Raw genomic sequence first — 18158 nt, 5'->3', positions numbered from 1 at the left:
TAGGTAACAGAAATACCTGATTTCTTAAATTTTTACAAGATGGTACATTAAGTAATGAAAATATGTGAATTTCAATTTTCAATTTATTTTACTCCTCTCTATACACCTCATCCCAGAATCCCAAAGTACTTTACAAATACATCTAGAGTAAGATTTATAAACTGTTGTGAGGTTACATTTATGGAGCAGTTGGAAAAGCAAGGTATATCATAGGAGAGATTTCAATAATCAGTTATAATCAGCTGGGCTGTTTGGGAAAGGAAGTGTAACAATAAACGTAAGTGCAGTTATCAGATTCTGTCTCACTGTGAATATTGAGAAATCATATGGTAGTAATCCCAAGAGACCCAGCCTTCCAAGTCTCCAACCATACTTAGCTGATCAAGTGTTTTGCTATAATAGAAATAAAGCTATCATTCAGAACACTGTCACAAAATCAATTTCTTTTGCTGTGGAAATTAAAAGACCCAGTTTGGCTTTGATATTTCCAGAAATGCAGCAGTTGGTGATTATCTTGTTACAATGTTCCATTCTGCTGTTATTGCCTCTTATTTAAACTTCAAAAGATCTGAGTTCTACTTCATCACTTTTATTTGACTGCCATTATGGAAACTCTAGGTTCGTTATTTTTAACACACAATTTAATATTATTACCGCTCTATAGAAAAGAGATACTATTGACTTCCCCACCCATCATAGGCAAGGAATATAAACTTCCTAGTTCTAGAAATAGCGATTAAGATAGGTAAAGATTTTTAAACTCACCTGTGTCATCTCTCTAATAGAAGTGATACTGTCCAATGCTTTCATGACTCGGTCATAATTCTTCTTCTGATGTAGCATAAAATAAGCAAATAAATTAAAAGAATGTTAGTCTTTGGCTCTACAAGAACCTGAATTCTTTGTGTGTGTATAAAACTAAAGCTAGGACAAATGTTTAGCAAACCAATGGTTTCAAACGTTTCTAACCAATAGCTTCCTTCACCTCACACATAGACTCTCTCATTCATAGTCCAGGAAAATTCCCCCCAAAAATATTATGATGACGTTTTTTGTTTGAATTTCACTGGAATCTCCAACACACTCAAAAAATTAGCTCACTTTTTAAACAAATATTTGTAACTAAACAGAGGTTCTGACAATTATTTGGACAACATGCTATTAAGTTAAATAATGCAGTGACCAAATAGATTTTAAATAAAATGCTAAATAAACAACAGATGCATTTACTTTGCTAACAGCTCTATAAAACATCATTGGTCCCTTCAGTTGTCCCTCTGCCTGAACCTGATCCTTGCCTGCCTTCTGCCTGGGAACCATGACCAGACGGCTCCACCTTTTCTGAGTGGATGAGCTTAACAGTCCATGCTTCACCAGCTCCACATGTCATGTCACCTTCAGGAGCTTCATTGTTCGCCATCTTTGGGTCTTGCCAGCTTCTACGCATGAGCTTTCACCTTGCCCATGCTGGCAAGAAGCTGGGAGGAGGCAGTATGGGCCCTGCCAGCCCAGAGGCTCTCTCCATTCCTCTTCTGGTGTGACCCTTTCATATTCCCTCATCTGCTTCAAACTCCTGCCTTGCCCAGCCACCAGACTAGCTGTCTCCTCATCAGCCCCCTTCCAAGAACCTCCTGGCAAGTCCTTCTTCCCACATGCTACAGAACACGCTTGTCCCTTCCTGAAGAAGAACCACTGCTAACTGGCCTTTGTTCAGAAAAAGTGAAATGCATCCCAATGCAGGACATCTCAAGTTCTCATTTATACCCTTGGGGATGGCTCAAGTGAGATGTAATAGTTCACAGCTTCTCGAGGACTTCCCTGAGAGGCAGTATTTGCAGCCTGAGGCGCAAGTAGTGCAAACATAATTCTTTACTTCAAAATTGATGCTTGTACAAAACTCGACTATTATGTCAACATTTGATAAAGTTACATTTAAGGACATAATTGTTTGCAAAGAGAAAATGAGATGACAGCAATAACCACTTTAAGAATAACGAGATGGACTAGAAATCCTCTGGTTTACATGGTCTACATCTCCCACGGGGCCATCTTTCTCTTTGTGTCCAACGTGTACACTTAGAGAAAGACACTAATAGTGTAAAATTTTGCATCTAGAATTTGTACACTAAAAGAATTTCTTGGCTTCAACATCAACTTTTAATGCAACTTACAGTTTATACTCAAATACCTTCTCAGAGACAATTAAAAAAGCTACAAAGTTCTGAAAAGTCACATGCTTGTGCTATATTCTGGAGCTGTATCTCTTATAGTAAAGGAGACTCATCCAGAAGAAGGCTTTGCTTTGAAATCTCATGCATGACTAAAACCAAGTTATGACATAATGAAAGATAACTACTTACTCTGGGGTTAAAGGCCAGCATCTGAGGATCATTAGGATCAACTACAGAAGGATATGGCTCAAAAATGACAACTTTCCTAGGTGACTCTAATGCAGACCGACACATGGATACTAATAGATCAACCACCTAAGGATAAAGAAAAATATTTATTCAGTATATGTATTTTCATATTGTATCTTCCAGTCTGCTTTTTTTTACACATTATAGTAATACCATATTTCATTGTTACCTATATTACCCAAACTGTGTTTTCCACAGGACCTAGTTTAGGACTGAAATTTTTCCATTGACCTCAACAGGCTTCAGGTCCAGCCCTGGTACATTATTCCAGGTGCATAAGTAGGACGAGTATCTGGTTCTAAATGTATTATCATGTCAAATACATTCTTACGGTCCTGCTTTCTGTTGTGCACATGTGCTAATTCCTGGATTAAATTCATTCTCTATGGAAATGAAGTTGTGCTGGATCTGTGTATCTCTGTACAGTACACGGCAGTGAAAAATGTTGCTCAAGAATGAGGAAGGGACTGTGAATCTGTACCACCGCCTGCTGTTCTCCTGAAGACTGTAATCATAGAAACACTTGTAAACATTGCTTCTGCTAAAGCCAGAACAGTGCACTGATTTAACAGTCATTTTCACAGCTCAAACTCTTCCTTCCATCCCGTTGTACAAAATTACGACATGGCTTTGAGTATCTATGATTTCCAAGATTGCACTGTAAGATCATGTGTGTAGTTTGTATACAGGCATGTATTCACATATGTGCACATAGACACATACACAACTTAGCAACAGATTTTTGTGTAATTGTTTCGAATTTGTAATTCAGAGTTTAAAAATAGAATACAGCAATCACAAACCAGAGAGAATGCAGCTTTCTGGCAGCTGTGAAACCTAAATCCAGCTCATAAGGAAATCCAAAGTTCTTACATAAAAATGTAGCTGAAAATTAGCTCATTTCACCCTGTTTTTAGTGTGCCTTCTGAAAACATTCCTGTGTGAAAACAGACTTTTCCATGAAAGACAGGAAAAGCTGAGACGAGTTGTACTTAGTAAGCATCTCTGGTTCCTCCCACAACTCCACAAGGATCAGATCTCATCTCACAGCTCAAGCTGTTCTAGAGGTTTTTATATATCTGCCGTTGTATCTGATCATTTGGAGAAAAAAAAAATGATGGTCCTTTAGAGAAGCAGAAGGAAAATAAGAATCATGATGAAAGGCAAAAGGAACTGCACTGTGGTGAGTCATGCTGTTGCCATTCTTCTCTTCTGCTCCTTTAGCATGAATGGACAATTTTCTCCATCAGTTTAAAAATATTCTGTTAGGTACAGTTACTAAGTATCTCACATATATTGAAAAATGAAGTTATTTAAATAATGATCCCTTCCTCCATGGTGCTTTGATTGCTTTCCAGTTTACAATACCTGTAAGTGTGATGAATATTTCAAAATAGGGCATCTGCCTTAGCATTTGCAAATGAGACCAGGAGTCTGCATACACAGCCAGGTCAGGCAACAGGCCTGCAACTGTGTAAATGTATTACCACAAAATTGAGCCTGAGTTCATACACTTGGCTTCTCAGAAGCACTTCTTAGCCTCTAGTCACAAAATGCTACTAGGAAACAGTTGTTTGAGTCCCCAGATCTCTTAATACAGTGACTCAAAGTTGTCTTGCTTTATGATTTGCATGATGGGACTTTGTCTTAAAATTGGCACAGTTCTTAGAACACCATCCCAAAGCCTTCCTTTAAACCAATTGTTGACTCCTATATTATTTCTTCACCACGATAGCTGCATATTGCTCTGACGTGGGGGAAAATGTGCACAGATTAGGCTTAGTCAAACCCCCGATTTCCCCTGAGATCATTGTTTTGAGCTGATGGAATGCAGAGCAACTTAAACTGGGAGGTAAGTCTAATACAAACATTATAACACAAACTTGCATATGTGTTCCTTGGTAATACGAAGTGCTGTGGATCTAGTAAATGTCCTTATAGCTGAGCCTGAACTCCTACTCCTTAACAGTAGGTACTGAAGTACATAAGTAAGGATTAAAATATTTTCAAGGAGGACAAGACAACACTTGCTGATGATAATTCCCTCTTATGACATCAGCGTCTCAAACAGTGCCTCTCTGTCTCCAGGGACTCTCTACAGGGTGTCTGAACTATCAACAAATCAGGCATTTAATTTTCAGGCATTTTGACTATGTGACTAAAATAAGGCAAGGTGAGTTTGGGCTTGAAAGTTTTAGAAAGTACAATCACTTATTATTAAGGAGGAGCCATCAGAATATTGGGAGTGACAAAGTAGGGGTGTATACCTTAGGAAACTAGCTGAAAACGCAGCAGAAAAAAACAGGATGGGATTTCTAATAATTGGAACCTATATTTAGGCTCCTTCACAAAATGATTTGGAGGAAGATTCATCTGACAAAATGCAGAGATTCACAATGTGAACACCTACCTCTTACTAGTCAGCCTAGGCTCTCTTTATAACCAATGGAGAAAATAACTACTGTGCTGATAGTCTATGCTGTGATTCACATTATCCTAAACTAACATCAAAAATAGCTCAGATGAATCAAACTCAAGAAGTGCTGAATTCTTTCTGCAAACAGGAATGGGAGCTCAACCAGATCAGATGTGGTGAGCTGGATGCAATGCTATCACTAGGGTGAAACTTAGCAAAATTTAGTTACCTAGGTCCAATGGGACAACTGACAAAACCTCTTATCTAACTCTTTTAAGCACTGTAAAGGTTGTAATCACTTCAGTACTTTACAGCAAAGCTCTATAGATGTAGAGGTACTCTAGAAATCTAGAGCAAGCTCTGCATATACCTGCAGCAGTGATACCTACATAAAACACAGAGTGAGAGCTAATCAGGACCACAACATCCTTCTCTCTAAATTGGAGACATATGGATTTGATGGGTGGACTGTTTGGTGGATGAGAAATTGGTTGGATGGTCACACTCAGGTCAACGGCTCAACGTCCAGATGGAGATCAGTGATGACTGGTGTCCCTCAGGGGTCCGTACTGGGGCCAGTACTGTTTAATATCTTCATCAATGACATAGACAGTGGGATTGAGTGCACCCTCAGCAAGTTTGCAAATGACATCAAGCTGAGCGGTGCAGCTGAGGGACAGGATGTCATCCAGAGGGACCTGGACAAGCTTGAGAAGTGGGCCCATGTGAACCATGAGGTTCAACAAGGCCCAGGGCAAGGTCCTGCACCTGGGTCAGGGAAATCCCCATTATCAATACAGGCTGGGGGATACGGGGGATTGAGAGTAGCCCTGAGGAGAAGGACCTGGAGGTATTGGTGGATGAAAAGCTCGACATGAGCTGGCAATGTGCACTCACAGCCCAGAAAGACAACCGTATCCTGGGCTGCATCAAAAGAAGTGTGGCCAGCAGGTTGAGGGAGGTGATTCTGCCCCTCTACTCTGCTCTGGTGAGACCCCACCTGGAGTGCTGCGTCCAGCTCTGGAGCCCTCAGCACAGGAAGGACATGGACCTGTCGGAGTGGGTCCAGAAGAGGGCCACAAAAATGATCAGAGGGATGGAACACCTCTCCTATGAGGACAGGCTGAGAGAGCTGGGGTTGTTTAGCCTGGAGAAGAAAAGGCTCCAGGGAGATCTTATTGCAGCCTTTCAATACTTGAGGGGGCTTATAAGAAAGATGGGGACAAACTTTTTAGCAGGGCCTGTTGTGATAGGACAAGGGGTAATGGTTTTAAACTAAAAGAGGGTAGATTCAGACTAGATATAAGGAAGAAATTTTTTACAATGAGGGTGGTGAAACACTGGCACAGGTTGCCCAGAGAGGCGGTAGATGCCCCATCCCTGGAAACATTCAAGGTCAGGTTGGACGGGGCTCTGAGCAACCTGACCTAGTTGAAGATGTCCCTGCTCATTGCAGGGGGGATGGACTAGATGATCTTTTAAGGTCCCTTCCAACCCAAAATATTCTATGATTCCATGATTCTAAATGTTCATGTAATGTACCATGTAAGTGCCTGAATTAAAAAAAACAAACCTCTAGCTCCCCAGAAACACATAGCTGAGGTCTTCAGAGGACTTCAGGCTGAGGAAGAGGTAGGACTTCATCAGCACACCTCTCTCCATTTCTTAGAAGCTTACACAGGTATCTCAATGTTTTGTATGCTAGATGATGTAAATATAGCCATCTAACAGTCTTCAGACATCAGATGAAGAGCCAATGTTCAGATCCTGCAGTCATATTCTCAAGTGAAGAAGGTAGTGTGCACTGCTGCAAGTTTCTTCCTTTGAGGATATGCCCATAGATGGTATTCAGGCACTTAGCCAAACAGTTTATTTCCAGTGGCTAGACTCACTAGTGCTAGTTAAAGTTAACTGAACTGAACATTTGCTCTTCCAGAAAAAAGATGTTGCTTAGTACATAAATGCAGTGAGTGACATCCGTCCAGGAAATCAGAGAGGAATACACTTTTCCATAAGATGTGTAAACTTTTAACTAAAGATCTTAAAGGGATCTTAAACATAAGATCTTGTAACTTTTGAATTTACTGCAACCTAAGGTTAAATGATGATTTGGAATGTAGTTTAAAATACTTTGTTTTAAGGGATATACAAAATTATGAAAGAAAACAATGATATCATTATAACTACATTAATAACTGAACTTAAGAGTCAGGAAGCAAGCTTATATTAAATTCTTGATCCTTGAGAAGAGAGAAAAAAACCTATGTAGCAACATCAGTAAGGACTTTCCCACTGTTATTTAATGATCAAAACAACAGATGCTCAGTGGATAGCTGCATCCCAACACCATGAACAGGAAGTAGCTTATTAATTGCATGAGAGTAGTAATGGCTCATTAGGTGAAAATAAATAGGAATTATCTCCAAATGACAATGGCTGCCTTTATTAACAACCCAGGTGACCTAATTGAATACAACTGAACAAGAAAACAGGGTTACTCTAATTACATGGAAGCAAAACAATGGAAACACCTCATTAGTACCGTTTGAAAATGCCATGCATAAACCAGTGTATTTACAGCTATAAGAGTGGACAAATATATAATACTTACCAAACAGTACTCATATAGGGAATACAAGTCAAAATCAATGCTAGAAGAGACTGAGAAGACTGAGTGTACTATACAAAATCAGACATGTAATAAGGATTAGATAATTCTACCTGAGCCCCAGTTGCAATTTCATCAGCAGCTTCGTTCATCACTCCTAATGTTTGGAAAGCAAATACACAGAGCTCCCGTTCACAAACAGTGGGCTATACAGAGAAAGAAAGTTAATTACATTTTTGTTCCAGTTTTGGGTTCTTGGTTTTATCACATAATACCTATAATAAAACCCAAACACATTTAATGTTAATTTTTTTCTTCAAGTGTTAACTACAACATTAATTTCAAATTATGAATACATGTCAATTATTGAGGAAGATACATTAGAGAAGCATTTTAATAATCTGAAGAACAAGTGTGAAGAACTCTAAAACTCGTAAGTTTTCACAGAGGCTAAACTTAAAAGAAATCCAAACTGATTACAAAACCAAAATTACAGGCATAGTACCCAAATGTCCTTAATACTATCCTATCAGACTCTGAAAACTTCCTACATAGCTAAAATTAATGGAGACCAAATCCAGAAACTAATGGGAGCACACCCCCTTCATAAATGTAGGTTTATTCTTCACAGCTTGTTATTCTGCTGTTGAGAACACACATAAAAAATCTGATCTAGAAGACAAATTTCTTGCAGAAGCTACTTTAATTTTTAACTAACTTAATTTATTTGTAAACTTTATGAAAATGAATTATATTTTTATAGAATAAACATTGTATTTGGGAAGGCCACATGTTATTTTAACAAATAAAGGTGCTTCCACTCTTTTTTCAGATATCAAAAAAATAATAAAAAAACTTGCTGTTGAATAAGGTTTTTGCTTATATTTTTGAAAAATTTAATTTGTAATGCCATCACAATGATCAAATAAAAACATGTATTTAAATTACATATTGAATGAGAATTGAGCGTTCTGGCTTCATGAAGCAAACAAAGCAGAAACAGAAAAGAACACAGCTTTAAGTAAAGAGAACAGGCATGACTTCATAGACTTCTTAATTGGTTACAACTCTTATAGCAACTCCATGCTTATTTACTGAAAGATAATTAGCAGATTAACTTTTTTAAAGGCTCAAGTAATGAATCACACAGTGAGTTATAAGCATTCAAAATGAACAGTTGAAAGAAATACAAGAAAGAAACACAAATCAAAACCTCCCTTGAAATTGACCCCAATAAACATAACTTTTTTTACAATGTTGAAAACAATAAAAAGTATGTTTGGATACTATTTCTTTGAATCCATATTATTAAATCCTAGCTCACTGAAACTTAAAATGATCTTTGGTCGGCACTACTCAACTTTTGTAACTAAAAATTCTGAGTCTAGCTACCACGATAATCACTAAAGCATTCATAGTGGTACGCTTTGAAGTTCAAGCCAATGTCTCTAGGAAGCACTTGCAGAAATGAAAAAAGGAATTGAGCACACAAAGAAAACATAAAATTTAGCTGAGTTCTGTTTCAGGCAACAGCTTTGTCAGTAATAAGCATACTGCTGTATTTGTAGTCACTTGTTCCATAGCCCTTAAAATATGCATTTGCTGGGTTTCAAAGATTCAAGACTTCAACAAACATTTGAAATCTGCTGCATTGACATATTCTCACATTAGTTGCTTTACAAGAGCTATCATCTTTCAAGTCTAATAGAGTGTCACCCATTTGATTTATTTTATCTGCTGTTACATTGCATTAGGCAGCAGATGAAGCCTAACATGATTGAAATCGCTGTGCCATGGCACGCTAGACAAGAAGTATTTATTATTGTCATTATTCTTAGGTTTTCCACATTTAGAAGGTGGTTAAATCATTTGCTTAGTTGGGGAAGCATGATGGCACTACTACCTTGACTATCATAATCAACAGTATACACAGACTCCCTTTTATTCCAGAGCAAGGGATTGCTCTGGAATAGCAGAGAAATCTAAGTTTAGCCATGCTTGCCATGAAGAAAAGTGTTAAGAAAATACTTAGTTTTCACATTTTTTTACAACCTCAACAAAGTAAGTTATCCTGAGACTTAAAGACGGCAAAGGGAAGACAGGATTTGTCACCTTTGCTCTTTTTCCCCCCCTCCCTGTGTTATGATTCCAGAAATGTCAGAGCATCTGGAAGAGGGAAGTTAGGAAAATGGTCATTGTACTTATGTTTGACATTGGAAAGGCCTTTCTTCTCTCAGGTGGACACTGGAGCTAAGATCTTAGGGCTGGAGAACTGCAGATATGAGGAGAAGCAAGACAGCAAAATTTGAGCTCTGAAGAGGAACAGACATTACTGTTAGGGTCTATACAATTATTTGGATTTTATATATTTGACGAAGCTTTATGGCCACTGAATATTTTGGCTCTGCAGTCTAGTGGGGAAAATAACCCAAACCCTGTAGCTATATAGACACTTCAATAGCCTGCCCTCATATATCCACCCTGGTTGCCTTCTAACCCAAACTCCAGCCATGTTAACAGCACTTTTGATTCCTGTTTCTGAAATTTGTCCCAATTTAACCAAATGAGTCTCTTTAACTTAAATTTCCCACAAGTGTTAGCAGAGTGGTCCAAGATATATTGGTATGGCTGTTTCACTGTCCTCTACTCCAGTCATTAGTTAGGTTCAACCATTTAAACTCCTTTCTTTCCCTCCAAAATGAAAAGATTGGCTTATAATTAAGTAAACATTTGGAGGGCTTTTGTTTGTCACACAATGGTGACTTATCTATTCAATGTCACATTTCCATATTTTGGTTTTGTCTGTAATTGTGCATGCTAGAACCAATGAAAATAAAAGAAAACTAAGTTACTAAATCAATTCTAGAAGATAGAGCTTAAAGAAAATCACAAGCTTTATGGGAAAACTGGGATTCAAGGCTGCCCTTACACTGCTGCTAATGTTTTGCATACTGCCAGTGTGTTTTGCTTTATGATGTCCACTTGTCTCTTCTCTTGTAATAGGATGTGAGCCCTTGAGACAGGAACAGTCTTGTTCTGACTTTGTATCATAAATATGAGAAATGTCCCTAGCCACAGTAAACAAACAAGAACAACAACACTAACACATTTATAAAAGCTATGTTGTTCCAACGTCATTTTTGGATACTCTTATTTTGGTTCAAGTACATGTACTATTCAGCAAGCTGAACTTTCTAAGAACGTCTGTGTATGTACATGGAAATATAGACGTGTTCTTACTGATGTGGATCCATATCCACAAAGGTACAGAATATCCAACTTCTATTAGATAACTAGTTTCCATTGTTTTCAAGGGAAAATACACAACAAAATAGGGCTTATACACTTAAGTATGTATTTCTGAATGTGAACCTCATCTTAGGTGCACACAGAATTTTACAGATTACAACCATCACCTTGAGGCATGCAGAGCTGACTAGCTGGGCAACTTTGCTCTCCAGTACCTGAAGAGGGCAGCTGCAACTCCTCTTTAACAGCAGCTGCTAGTGGTCTCACATATACTTTATTTTTCACTTGAAAGGAGAAAATTAACATAAAGCCATTGACTTCCACGAAACTATTAGCTAGGTGAAGATCATTGGTGCTGAAAGACTATTTAGAAGAATAATTATTCCAGTGGGGAAAAGCCAGAAGAAAGTAAGAGCTGGGCAGTTAACCTGAGACTGCAAATGCTTGGAAGCAGAAGGCACTGACAGAAGCAGAAATCATTTTTTAGCTTTTGAGGTTTTCAGACTTTTCCTTTAGCCACCCCCATTCTTTGCATGCTCAGTAGCACCCACCCAACTGCTGCTGTGATGAAAAAGGGCTCAATCAGAATTTCCACATGTTACAACGCAAGTATCACTTCTTACAGTAGTGACTGTGAATGGCAGACAGGCAAACCACCTAGGTACGATGACATTCTGGCTCCTGGACTCATACGCTACTCAAAATATTTTCCAGACGTTTATTCAATTCGAAAAGGCTGAAACTTTCATAGCCAATATTGAATTATCTTGCTGCCTTCTAATGTGTGCTGCGGCTGTGCTCAGAAGAGCACTGTGCCACCCTTTCCTGTATCCTGATGGATGTCACACAGACACTAATGAGGCTGCAACATGACTGACACACCTAAAAACTCTTGATCTAAAAGGAGAAGCTCAGGGAAGGCTCATAGCCTGACTTACAGCAAATGTAACAAATGGTAAAGGTGAAACCATTAGCGACCACCTCACTTCCCTTAATGAAAGCAACAGGCAGGCATGGAGATAAAATATAACTTCAAACCTCTGCTCTGTTTCCTGCTTTCAACCATGGTAATTGTTAGTTTTTCCACAGGAGGAACTTCTCTATTTCTCTTCATTACACTTACTAGAAGGATGAGGATATAACACAGCAGCAATAATACTGAAAGGGGGGGAAGAGAAAGAAAGGAAAAAACAGTGGGAAAGAGCAGGCGAGAGAGAAGGAGGGAGAGAGGAAAAGAGTCTAGTAGGTAAAGGTCTCTTTTGCAAGTGAGCTTTCAAGTTTTTAAGGTTTATTTCACAGTTTGTGTCACTTATGGATTTTAGGTATGTCTTAGCTACATTTGTAAGAAAAGGCAAAATAAGATTTGTTGCTAATTCTCTGCCACCTGAGTCCATATTACCTAAGGATCAGTTATAGTTGGAGCAGTAAGAGTAACAATACTAATTCTGAACAGAATCCAGAGCTGCAGAAAAGGCTCTCTTCCGTCTCTCTCAGAGCTTACATCTGTAAGCCACACTTTCAGATGAATTAACAAATGCTACAGAAACCTCAGTTGTACCTACAGATCTGACACACATGGTAAAAGCAGTACCTGGAAGGCAGGCACTGATGATGCACTTGTATACTTTCTACCCATGCTGCGTCAACACCGTTTGTAAAATTCTCATTCTCTGTAAGAGGACTAGAGCAAAGCATGTCAATGAATTTAAGACTTTTATGTGTCCTAGAGTATAACAGAAAGGTCAGTTCAATTCAAAACTGATGATAAAATAAAAAGTTTTAGGTAATGTGTATCTTAGAACACATTCCCACAGAATTGCAAGGTAAAGATTTGAGTCCAGACTGTATTTCTGTATTTACTTCAATCGTTACTGAAATGATGCAGAATTACCCTTAACTGTTACATAAGGTTCATCAGCCTTCAGAGTTTAAACAATTTTTAATTATTAATGATCAATATTATTTTGAAAGGCAAGTTTCATGCACACCTCCCTACTCTGCCATGGTTTACACTTCTGAGTGAAGCATCCAGCACTAACTTACAGTGGATTAAAAACTCTATGATTTATTAAAATTAAAATTCAGCTTTGTATTTTAATAACCTTTATTGACATGTTTTTGCTTTACACTAAAACATATATTTAAAAATAAACTTACTCAAATCAAAAATTTACCCACTTACACTGATTTAGGAATCGCTTTAAAACGAAATAATTACCAAGAAAAACATCTGTGTCCTGAATTTTCAAATGAAGTCAAACTACCACAGGGAACTACAGACCTGTTAGTCTAACCTCAGTTCCTGGAAAAATTATGGAGAAGATCATACTGGGTATTACTGAAAGGCATTTAAAGAACAGTGCAGTCATCAGGCACAGTGAACATGGGTTCACAAAGCCAGAGGACTGTTTAACTAATTCAATTTCCTTCTATGATAAGGTCACCCACCTAGTGGATGAAGGGAAGGTGATGAATGTAGTTTCTCTGGATTTTAGTAAGGCTTTTGATACTGTCCCTCATAGCATCCTTCTGGACAAGGTGTCCAGCTGTGGGATGAGCAGGTTCATGGTGCACTGGGTGAAGAACTGGCTGAAGGGCAGGGCTCAAAGGGTTGTAGTGAATGGGGCTACATCTGGCTGGCAACCGGTCACCAGCGGTGTTCCTCAGGGTTCGGTTCTAGGGCCAGTTCTCTTCAATGTATTTGTCAACAAGCTGGATGCAGGAGTTGAATGCACCATTAGCAAGTTTGCTGATGATACCAAACTGGGAGGTGCTGTTGACTCTGTTGAAGGACAGGAGGCCTTGCAGAAGGATCCAGACAGATTGGAGCATTGGGCTATGATTAATGAGATGAAATCTAACAAGTCGAAATGCCAGATTCTGTCCCTACGATGGAGTAATGCCGGGCACAGTTATAAACTGGGAAAGGAGTGGCTGGAGAGCAGCCCTGCAGAAAGGGATCTGGGGGTGCTGGTCGACAGCAGGCTCAGTATGAGCCAGCAGTGTGCCCTGGCAGCCAAGAGGGCAAACTGCATCTGGGGTGCATCAAACACAGCATAACCAGCCGGTCAAAAGACAGGATTATCCCACTGCATTCAGCATTGGTGAGGCCTCACCTTGAGTGCTGTGTGCAGGTCTGGGCCCCACAATTTAAGGAGGTTGTGAAAGTCCTTGAATGCATCCAGAGGAGGGCAACAAAGCTGGTGAAAGGGCTGGAAGGAATGGCCTGGGAGGAGCGGCTAAGGACTTTGGGCTTGTCTAGTTTGGAGATAAAGGAGGCTGACGGGCAACCTCATTGCTCTCTACAGCCTCCTGAGGAGGGGAGGTGGAGAGGGAGGTGCTGATCTCTTCTCCCTGCTACCCAGTGACAGCAAGCGTGGGAATGGTTCAAAGCTGCACCAGGGGAGGTTTAGTCTGGACACTCGGAAGCATTTCTTTACCGAGAGGGGCGTCAAACACTGGAACAGGCTTCCTAGAGAGGTGGTCGATGCCCCAAGCCTGTCAAGTGTTTAAGAGGCACTGGACAGTGCTTTAACATAGCAACATGCTTTAACTTTTGGTCAGTCCTGAATTGGTCTGGCAGTTGGACTAGATGATCGTTGTAGGTCCCTTCCAACTGAAACAGTCTATTCTATTCTATTCTATTCTATTCTATTCTATTCTATTCTATTCTATTCTATTCTATTCTATTCTATAAGCTCAATAAAGTCAAGCTACGATAAGCTCTATATAGGTATACACACTGCCAGAGAGCAGTTTAATTTATTTAATACCCTATCTCACTATAAATCTGTAAGGTAAGCTCTCTGAATAATCTCACAATATTCATGTGATATGTGGAACATGCTGCAGGAATTCATGAGAAATACCATAGTGGTAAGCAGATAAAACCTGTAGAAAGATGAGAGTAGACTGAGGCTGAGTAAGAAATGTCATTTCTTCTGTTTGGTTTTGTTTTGGCTGATCCAGACTTTATTTTCTACTTTTCATTTATTTTGCATTCTTCGACAGCTTATACACATTTTTTTTTTATTTATTTTCACTTTCCAGATATATAAATAGATGGCAAATAGACAAGCATTATGGAGTGTTAGATGGGCAAGAAGCACTTTGGTAAGTTCTTGGGGACAGGAAAAGCTGTGATGCAGCCATTTTATTCTTTCCGTAAAAAATAAAGTGATTGAAATCCACTCTACTAAAGTACTGGTTGTAACTGGAGAGGCTTTTTTCATAAAAAGAGATAAAACCAGCCTATATTGTGGAGTAATGATAGGAAGGACTACGGCATGATTCCACAAGAATCTTGGAATTCCACAAACATCTTGGCTGAACTCCAGTCTGGCTAAATAAATTTGTACACTTACACTTTTCTCCATAGTTCAGTGACATTTATTCTACTCCAAAAACCTCCCAACACTAAGCAGTGTACTGTTTCTGGAACATCAGTGCTACTGTGTTTCAGTGGTGGCTAAGAATCTTACAGTCAAAGGACAGAGAAATCCAAGACCTCTTCAAGTCTACAGGAACTCACTGAGGCCAAGATTTCACCCAGAATGAATAAATCATAACTGAGCACTTTGGGATGAAGAACATTCTAAAAATGTAAGCTTACTAATATAAGAACAGATATATCAGAATTACCAGACTGTACTTATTTTACAGCTAAATACAAACAACCGGTATTTCAAATACTGTTTTACAGTATTTTACCATTCATATTTTATGGGCAAAACTTTCAGCAGCAGAGATGTCTGTACCAGAGTACAAATTTCAAAGAAACTAGCTTCAGTATTTAGTTTTGCTGAGTTTTTTACCATTTCCTGCTTTGTTCTAAAGAGGCCTCAGTCTGAGATTTCAACACAAGATGGCACTCTACAGAGACTTCCTGAGTCAAAGAAAAATTATTGATACAGAGAGGGGATTTTTATCACCTCATTGACTATATTCCAAGATTTTTTTGTCCTGTGTAATTGTCTCACAGGTCTTTAAAAACCATTCAGTGATGCTCTTTTACCAATGGCTTTAGTATCTGTAAATGGGAAATTTAGGAAGGCATAGACAGTAAGATAGACATTAGCCACACATATTATACTATGTAAAAGCTGAATATGATCACAGAATTACAGAATGATTGAGGTTGGAAGGGATCTCTGGAAGTCATCTGGTCCAACACCCCTGCTCAAGCAGGCTCTCCCGGAGGCAGCTGCCTGGGCCCATGTCCAGATGGCTTTTGAATGTCTCCATGGATGTAGACTCCACAACCTCTCTGGGCAACCTGCTCCCACACTAAATCACCCTCAGAAAAGGTGAAGAAGTTAGAAAAGTGTCTCCTGATGTTCTGATGGAACCTCCTGTGTTTCAGTTTGTGCCTATTGCCTCTTGTCCTGTCATTGTGCACCACTGAAGGGAGCCTGTCTCTGTCTTCTTTGCACCCTCCCTTCAGGTATTTATAGACATTAACAACATTCTGCCTGAGCCGCCTTCTTTCCAGGCTGAACAGTCACAGCTCTCTCAGCATTTCAGCATTTCCTCCTATGTGAGATGCTCCAGTCCCTTAATCATCTTAGTGGCCCTTTGCTGGACTCTCTCCAGTAGCTCCGTCTCTCTCTTGTATGGGGGAGCCCAGAACTGGACACAGTACTACAGGTGTGGCCAGTGCTGGGTAGAGGGGAAGGATCACCTCCCTCCATCTGCTGGCAATTCTATTGCTTAATGCAGCCCAGGATACCATTAGCCTTCTTTACAGCAAGAGCACTTTGCTGTTTCATGTTCAACTTGGTGTCCACCAGGATCCCCAGGTCCTTTTCTGCCAAGCTGTTTTCCAGCTGGGTGGCCCCCAGCATATATTGGTGCCTGGGGTTGTTCCTCCCTAGGTGCAGGACTTTGCAGTTCTCCTTGTTGAACTGCACAAGACTCCTGTCAGCCCATTCCTCCAGCCTGCCGAGGTCCCTCTGAATGGCACCACATTGCTGTGGAGTATCACCCACTTCTCTCAGTTTTGTATCATAATGCAAACTCACTGAGGGTACACTCTGCTCCATCATCCAGATGAAGATTAGTACTAAACAGGACTGGACCCAGTATTGACCCCTGGGGTACACCAGTAGTCACTGGCCTCCAACCAGACTTTGCGCCACTGATCATCACCCTCTGGGCCCAGTCATTCAGTGAGTTTTCAGTCTACCTCACTACCTCCTCATCCAACCCACGCATCAACAGCTTGTCTACGAGGATCTTACGAGAGACAGCATCAAAAGCCTCACTGAAGTCCAAGCAGACAACATCCACTGCTTTCCCCTCATCTACCAGACCAGTCACTTCATCATAGAAGTTTATCAAGTTGGTCAAGCATGACTTCCCTTTGGTGAAGCCATGTTGACTACTCCTGATGATTTGCTGGTCCTTAATGTGCCCGGAAATGGTTTCCAGGCTTAGCTGCTCCATCACCTTCCCAGGGATCAAGGTGAGGGTCACCAGCCTGTAGTTCTCTGGGTCCTCCCCTTCTTGCCCTTCTTGAAGAGAGGAGTGACATTTGCTTTCCTCCAGTCTTTGGATAGGATAATACATGATAATATATTTTTATTACACTTCGTTTAATCAGATCCTTAAACATAATAACCACTTTTGTTAATGACTCATGATCTCATTATATTTAAACGTTTGTAATAAAACTACATGCTGAATTCCTAAAACAAGATCTCTCTCTACTATTACAGCAGCAAAACTGTTGCATTATTAAAATGCAACTTAGTCCTTCCCTAGAATATTATTATCAGCTCTCGGTTAACAGGAAGAATTTCATATGGCATTAAAAAAAAGCTAATAGCCTTCTAATATAGAACAAAATAATGCTGAAGTTTCTTTAGTACATTATTATATCTGCTTTGGAAAATACATTTTTTAGCTAGATGAACCAAATCATATGGTTCAAAAGTACCTTTAGAGGTCAGTTAGTGCTTTTATTCTCTCATACAGAACTAGCTTTACCTAAACTTTATCTACAGTTTTAGGTAAAGCTAAAATTAGCTTTCTCTAAAGCTTTGTCAAGCACTGGAACAGGTTGCCCAGAGATGCTGTGGAGTCTCCATCCTTGCAGATTTTCAAAAGCCAGTGAAAGACAGTGGATGAAACAAGCTCCAGTTTCAGGGGCTTTTCACTAGAGACACATGCCCCATGGGAGAATATGTCAGTACTTCAGAATGGGCTTTGTGGAAGTTCTTAAAATTTCCTAAGTTTAATTCTAATATTTAGTCTAATATGGTGGTTTGACAGAAATCAGGATAATCTATTTAACTATTTTAACAACACATATGTGAATGATATACCAACTGTTTGACAATGTCAGGAAAAAAGCATTTCAAAATATGTTTTTGAAACAATTCAAATCTAGCCATTAATTACAAATAAATAATAGTCCACATCTCACTCATCTAAACAACAACTTTGTTGAGAACAAATTCAAAGA

At 39.4% G+C, this 18158-nt stretch overlaps 1 protein-coding gene across 1 annotated transcript in view; it reads right to left on the bottom strand.

Annotated features, from left to right (window-relative positions):
• The window catches only part of PARP8 (poly(ADP-ribose) polymerase family member 8), a 117624-nt gene that overhangs the window by 11922 nt on the left and 87544 nt on the right, over positions 1–18158 (bottom strand). The window contains exons 15-17 of the mRNA XM_087759785.1: positions 7558–7650; positions 2361–2486; positions 766–831 (exon numbers count right to left, since the gene is read on the bottom strand). Coding sequence (XP_087615911.1) covers positions 766–831; positions 2361–2486; positions 7558–7650 — 285 coding nt within the window. The remainder of the gene's footprint in view (positions 1–765; positions 832–2360; positions 2487–7557; positions 7651–18158) is intronic.

The sequence above is a fragment of the Nipponia nippon genome, unplaced genomic scaffold, assembly GCF_047370975.1.
Source record: "Nipponia nippon isolate SJK-2023a ecotype South Korea unplaced genomic scaffold, ASM4737097v1 scaffold_20, whole genome shotgun sequence".
NCBI lineage: Eukaryota > Metazoa > Chordata > Aves > Pelecaniformes > Threskiornithidae > Nipponia > Nipponia nippon.
The sequence above is the reverse complement of the archived record's forward strand: the minus strand, read 5'-3'. Positions and strand labels throughout refer to the sequence as shown.